At 39.9% G+C, this 15,221-nt stretch overlaps 1 protein-coding gene across 6 annotated transcripts in view; it reads right to left on the bottom strand.

Moving 5' to 3' along the window:
- ARHGAP28 (Rho GTPase activating protein 28) overlaps positions 1-15,221 on the bottom strand; it is a 218,749-nt gene that overhangs the window by 31,767 nt on the left and 171,761 nt on the right. For all 6 annotated transcript variants that reach the window (XM_037050327.1, XM_037050328.1, XM_037050329.1 and 3 more), the window contains 2 exons: positions 14,295-14,372; positions 4,362-4,524 (listed from right to left, as the gene is read on the bottom strand). In XM_037050327.1, the coding sequence (XP_036906222.1) occupies positions 4,362-4,524; positions 14,295-14,372 (241 nt within the window). The remainder of the gene's footprint in view (positions 1-4,361; positions 4,525-14,294; positions 14,373-15,221) is intronic.

Here is a 15,221-nt window from a genome sequence, read left to right as displayed (position 1 = left end):
GCAGAACAGACATATGAACGTTTTCCCAGAGAAGACATACAGGTGGCCAACTGGTACACAAAAAGACACTCACCATCGTTAATCATCTGGGACATGCATATCAAAACCACAATGAAATATTACCTCCCATTTGTTGAATAGATATTATCAAAAAGGCAAGAAATAACACGTGTTGGCAAGGACATAGAGGAAAGGGAACCCTCATACACTGCTGGTGGGAATGTAAACTGCTACAGCCACTAAGGAAGACAGTAAGGAGGCTCCTCAAAAAATTAAAAATAAATTTATCATGTGATCTGGCAATTCCACTGTTGGGTATTTATCTGAAGAAAATGAAACACTAACTCAAAAAACACATGCACCTGAGTGTTTACTGAAGCATTATTGACAATAGGAAAAATATAGAAACAATTAAGTGTCCATTTATGGGTGAATGAAAGAAGGAAATATGCTACACACACACAGACAATGGAACATCATTCATCATTCAGCCATAAAAATAAAAATCTTGCCATTTGCAATAACATGGACGGACCTTGAGGGCATTATGCTAAGTGATGGTCTCTCTTGTCTGTGGGACCTAAATATTTAAAAAATACCCCTCCAAACCCCTTACCCCAAAGCCCCACAACCAAGTTCACAGGTAAAGAGGACAAATTAAAAGGAAAAAAAAACATTACTGAAACCTACTTAAGGTTTGGTGGTTTGGCCAATTATATAAAATCCATTTGTAAATGCTCAAATTATTCTTGAAGTGAGGTATGAATTATGCCCTACCCTTATAGTTTTCCCTAGGTTGTGACAGGTACAGAAATGGCAACATTTGGCCACCTGTTGAAGTCTTTGGGGACATTTCCCACCACTAATTTTGCAAAGTTTAGATACTTTGCCTTTGCCAATGTGGATGCTTTATGTAGCATGTGCTCTAAAGTTCTGGACTTTCACTTGGGTGCCACTGAGTAAATGCTTTGAGAGCATCCAAATCCATTGCTGGATGCTAAGTTAGCTTCTTCTTTTTTAAATGTAGGGGTGGATTGCTCTATTTGAATTAGCACTTTTTATTCAAATATGGATTCATAAAATCAGAGAGGACACCTTCTTTAAACACCAAGGGAAACAAAATCAATAGAAAGTGCTTGGATGGATAAACCCCTTTAGCTTCAGAAATGTGGGCTTTATTTCATAACTGAGACTTCCTTCTTATGTCAGACTGCCTCTAAAGCTCATTTGCTTCTTCTTCACGTAGAAGTGTCTCGGGAACTAAGAAATCTCTTTGTTTCCATATCATGCCCGTAGTGGTGCATGGGACATGTTGCCCGCATTGCCCCTTCCTGCCTGAAGGACTTGGTCCCTCAGCTGTCGGCTCTTCCCAGAAATGGCTCTCTCCAGCTGCCTCGCCTCAGGTCATGCTGTCCTCTCAGGGGCAGTAGATATCCGATGATGGCCTGAGTCAGAGTAAAGACGCCCAACCTTCTCCCTGTAATGGGGAACAATTCTGAAAGGCCACCAAGCTTCAGAGCTCCCCAAGGGTTGCAGGAGGTCTGGGCTGAGACTGCATCACTCACTGCCCAACCGTATCCTCTGCCCGATTCTGCTCCCTTTGCCCTTCCCTTTCAGAAGTGTGGAACCCAAGTGGATGCCTCATAAATGTTCTAAACAAACTAATCTCGGTCTTTGATGCTGTTTCTGGGCAACCCAACACAGCTTCAATCATGAGCAACTTCTACAGCATATTATCAGCAAAGATGGTAACTTAAGACTTTAAATAAGGTAGCTTCTGTAAACAGAGTGCCTGGCATTAAAGATTAAATGAGTTAATATGTGTAGAATGTCCCCATCTGTACCTGTAAGTAGTTAACCTCTATGTGTGTTTGCTCTTGCTATGATTAATGACATATTCTAGATCTTAAATGGACATTTAGGGGAGGTGATCCTAGTTGGAACTCTGGAGATTGCTGATATCTTATTCCTTGACAATCACAGAAGATGGCGCCAGAGGGTTGGCATTTATACTTGTGTTCTCAATGCTGGCTCTTTTCCCTCTTCAAGGAAAGGATTTTAGCAATTCCATTAACAACTGGATAATCCACAGCCATCTGTGCTGAAAAATGTATTTACTACAGCATCCAGGTTTTGCTTTGTTTCTCTGTAGTTTCCTCAAAATGGTCTCTTAATGGGGAGTTCCTGGAGAGAAGCATTATGTTCTAGAATCCCTGGGGAGTTCTCAAGTTGAAGAAAAATCTCTCTCCAATGGATGAAAGGCAGTCAGCTGCTTACCAAGTTACTGAGCTTTACATTACTTCGAATACTCCCATGACAAGCTGCTTGTTAGAGGAGGTTATGTGCACCTGAGTTAGGCGTGGATGACTAATGTTTGTACGAAGGACGGAACAGTTAGGGGTATTTATAGGGCTGCATTATATTGTCTCAGCACCTCTCCATGGAGATTTGTAGAAATTTATGTCAAATTTGTAAAGCAAAATGACACAGGTCCAGGGTATTTTTGAAAACAGCTAATGCATGTTGACATGAGTTTGACTGAATAAGGGCCTAACAAGAGTGCATCGCAGTACAAGTATTTAGCACAGAGAAAGCATTACTTTTATGAGTAAACTGCAGGCTAAGCGCTGTCTATAATCTTCCAAAGCAACCTCTCCCCATGCCCCCCAAAATGCCCTCTGGTGCAGGGAGATAATAGACACAGATGCAGACCCTGTATTTCCATCAATTTCAGAGAATTTATAAAGTTTCTGTTAAGGTTAAAAATCAAAACTGGCAAAGAGTCCATTTTTATTTTATTTAGGAAACCTGGACCTCCAGTGTTTCATGGTTGATAGTTTTTTTCAGTTATTGTTAAGGCTTTTTTGTCCTGAGGTCATTGTTTCCTCAGAAAGGTATTAAACTTTTCATGAAAACATCTAAGGTTTGATTGATGAAATGTTAGTCTTTTAGTTTTATGGGTAATTTTGGGGCCAAGTTTGAAAAGAGAAATAATTATGCTCGTGGAAATGACTCTATATCCTCCAAGCTCTGTTCCAGAGTATAAAGAAGGTCAGTTTAAACACACTTGCCCACATGTCTACAAGTCTTCCCTTTGGAAAATCTCTTACAACTGGAGCTTATTCTAAGTGGTAAAAAGGCTATTTTTCCTGCTGGTAGCAGCCCTGAACTTTGGGCTTCCTGTGGGGTTGGCTGGTTTCAAATCAATCACCGCAATAGAGTATTTCTCACTTGCAAAGTCATACGAGGAAATGTGGACTCCTCTGTGAACCTTTTCAGGGGTATTTCCCAGCTTCCCTCCCTTAACTGAAGTGTGCTGGCTGCAGTGGGAGAGGGAACAATAAAGCCAAGTGGCAGCCACGTCTTTATTTGGGGTGTGTCCTCCCAATCTGCCCACAGCCTTTTCTGTTCACACAGAATCACCTTGTACCCAATGCGCTTGCACAGTAGGTCCTCGAATAACATCCTCTCACTCGGCATTGTTTCCTTATAATGTTGATGTAATGCTCTAGGAACTTCGCTCTCATTTATATCAGTTAGCCTATGGAAAAATTGGTTTCCTTATCATTGTTTTGCTTAAAGTTGCAGAATCTACCAACGACATATTTAAGTCTGTGATCCCTGAGCTCCTCAGGTTGGTAGTGAACACCTCCACTCTCTAGCTCCATTCTACTTTTCTCGATTTCTCCCTTGTCACACCCTCCAAAACATCCATCCCTGAGGCTGAACTGTGACAAATGATGCCCTCACTGCTAAATACAATATGCACTTTCCATTACTATACTTTTTACCGAAGTCCATCACTTAAGGCCTAATGCATGTGAATTTGTAATTTTCAGATACACTATGTAATATTATAATTTTAAGAGACGAAACGCCTTCTGTGTAATATTTCATATGTGCTCTATCATCAGCACAGGACTTCAGGTTTAAAGAAAAGAGGTCTTATATTTTTGTCAAGGATTATTACCCACAAGGCGCTATTCTAGATGTTTTCACTCAACAGCCACAACGACTCTGACACATAGCTATTAACTGTAATTTACAGGCACAGCTCAGAAAGGTTCATTGCATGGCTAACAAATGGTGGAGCAGGAATTTAAATCTCAAGAGTCTATTCTTTGTGCAAACCCCTCTGCCTTTTAAGGATCGTGAAACTCTTTAAATTTTATCTATCAGACTTAGATATATAAATATGTAAAGAGATGGCTGTTTACCATCAAACACAATATTTCACCAAGCCTTGCCGGGAAAGAGCAATGCACACTTCCAGTCACATTTGATTATGCACTTTCTTCCACTCTGTGCCAGCCTATTGACCTTGTATCTTAGTCCATTCACACTTAACATCTCCCACCTACTTTCCATCAGCGTGATGAAGGCAGGTATGTATTCCACAGGGAAGAGAGAAGTGGGGAGTTCTCTGAAAAAGGCTTTCAACATCACTGCAGCTTCTCTGTGGCACATTTTGTCCCATTTAAATTTGTCAGCATTAAACTTGGCATCCAGTTCTTCACGGTATTGCTGAAAGTCAAGGAAAACAGACAATATTTAATGAGCTCTGACTACCTGACATCACCTTTGAAAACTGTCATTACACAAACTATTAAACAGCCAATCTCTACGAAGCCTAACTTTTTAAAAGGTGATCAAAGAACCGAACGTTATTTCTTTGAGTTAACTTTTAAAAATGGGTTCTCTAAGAATAATGCTCATCTTGAAATCACTTGCTAATTCTACACAAATACAGGCCCTCTTTACTGCAGTCACGGTGTTATCTGTGCAGTTCGGACAGAATGCCACCTGTCCGCACAGGATAGTGCGCAGTCAGATTTTGACGAAGCTCCCGTTTCTGTCATCCCTTTCTATCGTGCTCCCTTCCTTTTGTCATCCCTTTCTAAATGAGATCATGAATGTACGCCTCTCAGCTAGTTCATGTCCAGAATGAGAACTATCCCAATAAAGAAACTCCGATCTCACTGCAACATGCAAACCAACGACATCTCCCTGGAGCAGTTACGGCAGTTTCATGCCAAGACACGCATGTGCCCTCCACGTGTTTGCATGCTTGTCCAATCTTTCATGAGGTTCAGAACACCGTGTAAACATTTTAAAAAACCACGAAGCTTCCATAAGTTATATCTGTATTACACACTTGACATTACCAATTGTCAGTGCCCCCCATTGTCCATGTTTCTATTTCAAAGTCAAACTCATTTTCTCTTGCTCTCTTAAACTACAGATTCTACTATTAATAGCAGGTAGTTATTATAGTCTGTTACTTGATTGACCCTGACTGCTCCAAAAAGGATACTTAGAAAGACAGCTTGAAAAATTCTCAATTTCTTTCTTTAAGTCCCCTGCTTTATTCCCATGAGAAACCTAATTCTTCCAGCCTTAAACATGCATAATTTTCGCATCTGACTTTTTCCTTCCAAGGAGCAGCTCATTAACCATCCCAGAAATAAACACTCTCATGGCCCCCAAAGCCTACAAAACAGGGGTGCCCTGGCAGGACACATCTTTTAGAGAAAGACAGACATGATTTCAAGCCACCCTTCGATGGCATCAAAAAGGTTGTCTTCTTGTCCTTGAGAGGCTCTCAGCACACAGCTTATCAATCAACCCTTTACTTAGCCAAGGCACTGAAGCATACACACGCACAAACTCTTCCTAGAATTAAAGAGCAGAGACTGAGCTCGAAGGAAAGGAGGATGCATGAGATCCGTCTTGCAGTCCAGTGTTTCGTTAGTCATACAAATGTTTCATTAGTCATAATGAAATGTTTGGGTGCTACATACTATAAGAACGTATTTATTGAATACTATGCAGTCATGAGGGAAAATCGAACTCTGCCAGAGCAAAGTCTTGACGACCAGTGAAGAGTTGCCAGAGGAAGAGGAAATATAAGAAACTGCTTCAGCAGTGATACAAATGCAAGGAGGCCCAAGCAGGTCTGGGGAACTCCAATTATTTTAGCATTGCTGGTGCATCACAGGCAAGGAGGAAAGTCAAGGGAAAGATGAGACTGAGGAGCAGACCAGAGGTGACTGGACTTCATTCTGTAGGCAGTGAAACAACATGGAATGTTTCCAAACAAGAGAAGACATGGTGACATTTATCTTTTCTTACAGCCAGATGCAAAAGTGATTTGGAGACGTTGGGTTCTTGGCACTGATTAAGGAGCAGGCTAGAGGCAAGGAAATAAGTTATTGGACCATGGCGCCATTTCTAGTGATGGACAGTCAAATTCTAACCTGGATAAGCAGTTGTAAGAAAGGAAGAATTTAAAAACGCCATTGAGGGAAAATCCTCAAAAATAAGAGATGATTATGGAGCTACTCTCAAGGAACATAGGCGAAGGATTCTACCTTGGCACACCCCCGTCACTTGCTCCAGCTCACTGGCACTCACAGAAAAGAGTTTGTATACTCTTCTAGGGCCCCAATTAACGCAACTGATGAAAAGTGAGTACTGCCAGATCACCTGGCCAGTAGGGCTTAAGATTTCGGTCCCAAAGGATATATTCACGTATTTTAAGAAGCTGCTACTGGCAGCTTTGCAATCTTGTCTGGCTTTCAAACAGCCTGAATCTAGGTGCTTAGATCCTGCCCTTAGGGACATTGGCAGGTCCTCGACCAGTGGGAGCTGTCAAAAATATAATAAGCTATTTGGACAAGTGAAGAGATTTGAGAGACAAAAAAGAGCTGAAGCAAGGTGGAATGGCACGGTTCACCTCCTACACAACGTGGTGTAGTCCCTTCAAGACTAGGAGAGGTCTTGAACAGAGAGAAACGCAAAATGAAGAAACAACAGCATATGTTCTAATAAAAAAAAAACAAGATAAAACAGAAATATGTAATTAACCTGGTAAAGAGTTCAAAGTCATGGTCATAGATATGCTTACCAATTTGAGGGCGGAAATGGATAAACACAGTAACAGCTCAAAAAAGAGATGTAAAATATAAGAAGGTACCAAATATTAATAGAAGTCACAGAGCTGAATACAATGATTAATGGAAGAATACCCTAGAGAGAGTCAACAGCAGACTAACTGAGGCAGACTAGACGATCAGTGAAATTAAACACAAGGTGGTGGAATTCACCTAATAAGGGCATCAAAAGGAAAAAAGAACCTAAAAGAAAAAACGAAGATAGCTTAGGGCTTAGGTGACAACATGAAACAACTGACATTTTCACGGCAGAGGTCCCAGAAGGAGAAGAGAGAGACAGGAGAAAACCTGTTTGAAGAATGACAGCTGCAGTCATCCCTGACTGGTAACGGAAACAGACGTCCCAGTCCAGGAAACCCAAAGGGTTCCAAACGAGATAAATCCAAAGGGACCCAAACTAAGACACATAATTAAAACATCTGAATTCAAAGACAAGGAGAGAATCTTAAAAGCAGCAAAAGAAAACCTGTTACATACAAGGGAACCCCCAAAATTCAGCAGATTTCTCAGTAGAAACTGTAGGCTAGAAAGGAGTGGCATTAACATACTCAACGTGCTGAGGAAAAAACAAACTGCGGCCAAGAATACTTTGCTCAGGACATTCAGAATTAAAAGAGGAATCGAGTTTTCTAGATAAGCAAAAGCTAAAGGGTCACCACCAGTAAATAGGCTTTATAATACATGTTTAAGAGACCTCTTTAAGCTAAAAGGGAAGTGCACTTACAAAGTCACAATAAAATTTATGAAGTAATAAATATCACTAGAAAGGTAAATATATTGTTAAGGTAGCAAACTAATCATGTATAAAGCCAGCATGAAGGTTAAAAGACAAAAATCATAAAAATAATTGTGAATGCAATAATTTGTTAAGAGATACACAAGATAAAAAATGTAAAATGTGACATCAAAAACGTAAAACATGGAAGGGGGAGAGTAAAAAGTTAAGCTTTAGAGTGGAATCAAACTTAAGTTGTTGTCAACTTAGAACAGCCCATTATAGACATAAATTGTTTATCCAAGCATTACGGTAACCACAAAGCAAAAACCTATAGTAAATACACAAAAGACAGAGAAAGGAATATAAGTACACCACTAAAAAACTCATCAAACCACAAAGGAAGAGAAAGAAACAGAGAGAAACTATTAAAACTCATTAAACAAAAAAATGGCAGTAAGTATATACCTATTGATAATTACTTGAAATGTAAATGGACAAAATTCTCCAACCGGAATGTAGAAAACACAAAATCTATCTGTATGTTGCTTACAAGAGACTCACTTTGGGTGTAAGAACACTGACAGTGAATAAATGGAAAAAGACAGTTCACGCAAATGGAAATCAAAAGAAAGCTGGAGTAGCTATACTTGTACCAGACTAAAAAGACTTTATTTTATTTTATTTTTTTAAAGATTTTATTTATTTATCTTTAGAGGGGAAGGAGAGAGGGAGAGAAACATCAATGTATGGTTGCCTTTGGTGTGTCCCCTGCTGGGAGTTGGCCTGCAGGGAACCATCCTGCAACCCAGGCATGTGCCCTGACTGGGAATCGAACCGCGATCGTGTGGTTCACAGGTCCGCACTCAATCCACTGAGCTATACCAGCCAGGGCTTCTAAAAAGACTTTAAAACCAAGACTACAATAAGAGAAAAGGATGGGCTTAAGAATGATAAAGGGGACAATCCAACAACAGGATATAACATTTGTAAATATTTATGCATTAAATACAGGATTCCCTAAATATAGGAAACAAATGTTAACAGACCTAAAGAAAAAAATAGACAATGATACATTAACAGTAGGGGATTTTCATACCCCAATGATATCAGTTGATATATCATCAGCACAGAAAATTAATAAGAAAACATTGGCCTTATACAACAGCATTAGATTGGATGGATTTAATAATAAGCCATACAAGAGTTTTCCAGAAAAAGTCCAGCCATTGTTAATATAACGAGAATGGTTTGCATGAAATTGAAAGAACCTGGCAGCCAATGAGAGTGGACTGGAATGCACATGCGTGAACAATGATGACTTCACAATTGATAATAAACAATATCAGTAGAGTGGCAGGACACAAATTAATATGCAAAAATCTGTTGTGTTTCTATACACTAATACAAAACTATCAAAAGAGGAAATAAAGACCCATTTAAAATTGTATCAGTAAAGAATAAAAACCTAAAGATTTTTTCAATCAAGGGATCTGAAGAACTGTATACTGAAAACTACAAAACATTCATAAAAGAAATTAAAGCAGAAACAAGTAGTGAAAGATATTTTGTGTCGTGAACTGGAAGAATCAATACTGTTAAAATGACCCCACCACCCAGTGCAATCTACAGCTTCAATGCAATTCCTATAAACATTCCAATGGCATGTGTCAAAGAAATACAACAAGTCATCCTAACCTTTGTTTGAAACCACACAAAACTGATGTTAGGAAAGAAAGCAAAGCTGGAGGCATCATGCTCCTGATTTTAAACTATATTACACATAGTACTCAAAACAGCACGGTAATGGCATGAAAACAGACACATATATTATTGAAACGGAGTAGAGAGCCAAGAAATAAAACCACACATATAAAATCCATTGGTTTATGACAAAAAGAGCCAACAATACACAATGAAGAAAGAACAGCTTCTTTAATAAATGGTGTTGGAAACACTGAATAGCCACATGCAAGGGAATGAAACTTGACCCATTTCTTATGTCATACACAAAAATTCACTGAAAATAAATCAAATATTTGAACATAAGACCTGAAATCATAAAACTCTTAGAAGAAAACATAGACAAGTACACTGATGGTTTTTTAAATCTCACACCAAAAACAAAAGCAACAAAAGCAATAAGAAACAAGTGGAATGACATCATACTAAAAAACTTCTGAACAGCAAATAAAATTATCAACAACGGAAAAGCAACCCACTGAATGTGAGAAAATATTTGCAAATCATATATCTGATAAAAGGCCAGTATCCAAAATATATAAAGAACTTATACAGCTCAATAGCAAAAACAATTTAATCCAATTTAAAAATGGGCAGAAGATCTGAATACGCATTTTTGCAAAGGAGACATACAAATGACCAACAGGCACATGAAAGGATGTCGACATCACTAATTACCAGGAAGACAAAAACCAAAGCCACAGTGTGTATTACCTCACACCTGTTAGAAGGGGTATTATCAAAAAATACAAAAAACAGCAAGTGCTGGTGAGGACGAGGATAAAAAGGAACAGTTGTACATTGTTGGTGGAAATCCTAATCATTGCAGCCACTATAAAAAACAGCATAGAGGTGGCTCAAATATTAAAAATAAATTTATCATATGTCTGAAAAAATAAAACACTAACTCATAATCATGTATGCACCCCTTTGTTCACTGCAGCATTATTTACAATTGCTAAGGCATGTAAATAATCTGTGTCTATCAACGAGTGAAGAGAGAAATAATGGCATATAATATATAATATTATATATGATATATACTCTATATTATATATAATATACACGTATATATTATGTATATGTTATATATATAATTCAGTCATCTTTTAAAAGAATGAAATTGTGCTATTTGCAATCACATGGATAGACCTAGAAGGCATTATGCTAAGTGAAATAAGTCAGATAGAGAAAGTCAATTACTAATTACTATATGGTCTCACTTTTATTGTGACATCACAAAAAGCTCATAGATACCGACTGGTGGTTGCCAAAGACAAGGGTGTTGAAGGAGGGGAGAAATGGGTGTAGGAGGTTAAAAGATAAAAAGAAAAAAAAATCAGTGACTAATTGAACGTGAGACTCAGAGGGAGAAGCAACAGTCCAACAGCTCATCTCAGACCACAAGCTGGAGTGGTGGGCCAATGGAAGTGTTGTCACAGGAAACCCAGGAGGAGAAAAACATTTTTCCTCCATCACTTGGCACCACTGCTGTAAAGCAAAGGAGAAATGGTGTCCAAATGAGCAGGAAGCGCCAGCGAGGGCAGAATAATTCAAATCCATTCCCTACGTACCCCTGCCGCAGGAAGCTTCCCACACGAAGGTGGACACCACTCCGGCCGGCAGTGGTGCCCAGTCACCTGAAGGGCAATGTGGCTCCAGTGTGGAGAGCAGGCTCTAGAAACAGATTCTTTAGGTTTTACCCCAATTCCACAACTGACTGGTGGCATGGCTGGTGTCTCCAGTTTCTCACTGTGTAATAGGAATATTAACATGACCTCAAAGAGATTGAGTCGATGATACAACATAAAGCTCAGGGGGCAGGGCCTGCCACACAGTAAGTGCTCGGTAAATGCCAGCGGCTGGGATGTCTCCCTTCTCCATTATAGCCTGTAGTTTTATTACTAGGGGAAACACATGTGTGTGTGGTTATGGATATTTGGGTAATAATATCATGTTGTCTCGTCTGGATGGCCAGTGTAAAACAAAACTGAGAGGAAGAGTCTCTTCTATTGGTTTAAACCAGAACAGACTGTGGCACAGGGGAACAGAGCTGATATTTCTGTGGACCTGAATGTGAAACCATATAAATCTGGTGTTGCATTTACCTTGCCAAAGGCAGGTAGCATTTAAAGGTTAGAGAAGTCATGTTTTCCATCCAGTGTTCATGTGGACTCTACGCAAGGGTCAGAGCCATGTCCTTAAATCTCCTCTGGCAAATAGACAGTCTGTTTCCATTTGTAACAATGGCTTCAGCTTCAAAAATCAGTTCAGGAAGGAAAACCAGCAGAGCATGTCACTAATTATAAAACATTTAGAGAAGCTTCAGAATAATTCTGTGAGTCAAAAAAGAAAATCTTACATGTCAACAGTCGGCATTCTTCCCTAAAATATATTCCCCAGTGTTTGGCTCAAATTTCTGTCATTTGGGGGGAAACATCGTGGAAACCAAAGTATGAAATTGGTTCCAAATAATCTGAGGCCTTAAATCCAGGAACAGGCTCAGCTGCTGTGGACCCTGGGAGGCTCAAACTCGCAGCTTCCCCTAGCAGCACGTTCCTGTTAGTCTTCCCAGGCCCTGAAAGCCTAAGACTTGGCTGTCCTGTTCACAACACATTAGTGTCACCCACCTGGCACAATTAGAGAAGAAGTACAGTGGTTTTTGTTAATGGTCTTCCCCCATGCATATTCCCAGAAAAAAACAGCCTAACAGATGAAAGCACAACAAAATAGTTTCAAGTTTGTACAAGGAGAGAAATAAAGACCCCTTTAATATATCAAGTTACAGTGCCTTACTAACTGCAATATTCTAGTTTTTGTTCACTGGCCCAGATTTTTTTCACATTGGCTTTCCTGGAGCTCAAACCATGAAGACATCTGGATTACATTTTTTTGGACTAATCAGAGATGAAATAAATAGGCTGAAACTACATAGAACTGATGCGAGGAGAAAAGGGACTTCTAACCAAATGTGACCTAGAAATGCACGTGCCAGTAAGGATGCTTTGAAGGAGGTATTAGCCTTTAATCAGCATTTTCCAGTCAAAGATTAGCTAAAGAAAAGCAGTGTATGCTATGATGTTAAAGTTCGTGCAAGAAACATCATGTAATGAATGTGTTCTCATTTTGGTTATTTAAGAAGAGAACTTCAAATCACATGCATTACACTTTTCTTACTGTCTCTCTGTGTGTCTCTCTCACACACGCACGCACAAATAGGAGCTAGCAAGAATGTGTTCAAATAGAGCTCTCCGATTCTGAAGAAATGGTTAGAGGGAGACAGTTCTAATTCTCTTCAAGAAAAAAACAATTTTTTTTACTTCATTATGATTCTCTGACTCTACAGATGTAACCAAAGGTTTAACCGAAAATAGCGTTACCCTCATTCTCAGACTGGTATGTTTGTTCAGCCGTCTACAACAACCATACCTGTGAGAACCTGAGACTAAAGCAGATTCCATTTAGAAAGTATACATCTTAAGGAGCCACTAGGGATTTCCCACCTTCCAAGAGAACCTGTGCCAGTATCTAGTGATCTCTACCCCCTGGGAAGTCACGAGTTGCCCACACACCTTAGTCCTTACTACTACTGGCAAAGTATGGTGCACGGCTCTGACCGCCTTTCACAAAGAACTTACCAATCATCTAAAACAATCCAGGTAACTGACTCCCCACTGTTAGGACCTCCTGACCCGCCTCAGCCCCTCCCCCATAGAAAGCCCCAGCAGTGACTGAGCCTGGTGTCCACTGGCGCTCTGCACAGGGCTGCTTCATGGGACAGGATGAACTGTCAGATCCGTGTTGTGGCCTGAGGCTCAGCCTGCTCAGTCCTCACCTCCATCCCTTACCTCTCAGAAGCACCATCCTCCAAGAACCCTCTTTTCCTAACTTCTCCCCAGAATCTGCTTTCTGGAACTTCCAATAGACACAGCCTATTTATTCTCAGTTTCCACTTAGAAACACATCTTGTCAGATTTCTATATAAAAACTCGGAGACTGCTCACAGACTTTCTCAAAACACGTACAAAAACGAATTAATGAAGAGATGCTTTTTCACCTCTATACATTTCCTTTTACTAGTTCTAAACAGAAGCAGGTTCACTTTTCCCTCTCCCCGAGACTTTCTTCTGAGGGATTCGTCATTTAAAACGCTCATGTTTCCATGCCCGCCAGCCAGAGAGTGATCCCAGGGCAGGCAGGCAGGAGTTCTTCACTGTGTTTGCCCACTGCTGGGTGAAGTAGTATGTTTTCCTGGACATTCATGAGAAAAGCTGTGCTTTTCTAATGACTCTTTTCCCTTACTGAATGATAGAGTTTGCCACCCTATGTAAGTAAGAAAGCAAAGTAAAAGAATTCGCATTGCATGGGTGCTTTTATATGTAGGAACTAACATTACTTTAAATGGAATTTGGGTTTAGAGCTGCTGGGCACTGTCGCAGTTATGGCCATCCTATAAATTCTTATAAAGAATTTCATTAAGGAGAGCCAAAGAATATTTCTGAATATAAAGTAATTGGTAATGGAAATCAGGGCTCACATAATAGTTGGCTTAATGAATTCCATGACTGAGAGAAACACAGCAAACTGAAGTGTTTAAGCCCCTGAAGAGTGATGGGACTTTGCAACTTTTCAAACTAAAGACAAGCGGCAGTTTTGACGGTGAATTGATGTGCCATCTCATCGCCGTTGGTGTGCTATTGCTGTTTGTTTAAAAGGATACACGACTCAGGATGATGGAACAACACCTAATATAGGTACAGAGGAAAAGTAGGCAGGGAGCGATAGTATCAAAACAACAATAGAGGACTCAACATCTGATGCTTGTGTGAACTGGGTCTGGCTAGCTTAGATCTCCAACTAGGAAGAGAGAAAACGTTTGTTACCTTGACTTTGGCAGTACATCCTGAAAGTCGAAAAATTCCTTCAGATTCCAGACCCGATTCCTCAACTTTCTCAAAAAACTAGAAAGCAATGATACATTACAAAAATAAATACCTCCAATACAATGACAAATAGTAAAATAATACTGTCAATGACAACAAATGATAAACTACTAAGCATTATACATGCTTGGCACCGGAACACCGTGTTCGGTGTTTGCAACCACCCCGTGAGGAAATGGAGACAGGGAGGCGTTACACCACTCTCCCAAGGTCGACCATAAACGGAATGGCACGGACTCACTGAAGCCCATGCTCTTCGCCACTCAGGTATGCTGCCTGGTAACTGTTTTAGGAGGTGATTACTACATCACTTTCTGCAGACTGACCAGTAAGAAAAAATTCTAAATTCACTCTCAATTCTTGCAACTGCTCTGGCTAAGAAACTATAGGAACTCTACAAATATGACCAAGGAGGTAGAAATTATAAACGTTTATAGCTCCTGTGAACTCTCGGGGTGATGATGATAGCATTCAAATACTAATCATCGTCGTCATCATCATCTACTAACACTGATCGTGTACATTTTGTGTGTCAGACACTGTTCTCACTACTCTACGTCGATCAACTCATTTAAACACTCACAATACTCCATAGAGGAAGGCTCCAGTAGAATCCTCATTCCCCTGCTGAGGAGACTGAGGCAGGGTAAAGATGCATACTTGCCCGACTCCACACAAGAGCAGATGTACAGTCTCTGCTATTTTCTCTACAAGATGTGATGGTGCCTGAAACTAGGGTAGTTCTTGGAGGTATGGAGAGAAATAGATATTGAGGAGGAAGAAACTCACAAGAAAAGACTGTCCCATAGGAGCAGAAAGGTAATATCTCAGGTTGTCTTAAGTGAAGAACACTTAACATCCGTAGGA

The sequence above is a fragment of the Sturnira hondurensis genome, unplaced genomic scaffold, assembly GCF_014824575.4.
Source record: "Sturnira hondurensis isolate 20B ecotype Veracruz unplaced genomic scaffold, ASM1482457v3 Scaffold0006713, whole genome shotgun sequence".
Classification (NCBI taxonomy): Eukaryota; Metazoa; Chordata; class Mammalia; order Chiroptera; family Phyllostomidae; genus Sturnira; species Sturnira hondurensis.
Note: the sequence above shows the minus strand (reverse complement) of the source record. Positions and strands in the feature narration are given on the sequence as shown.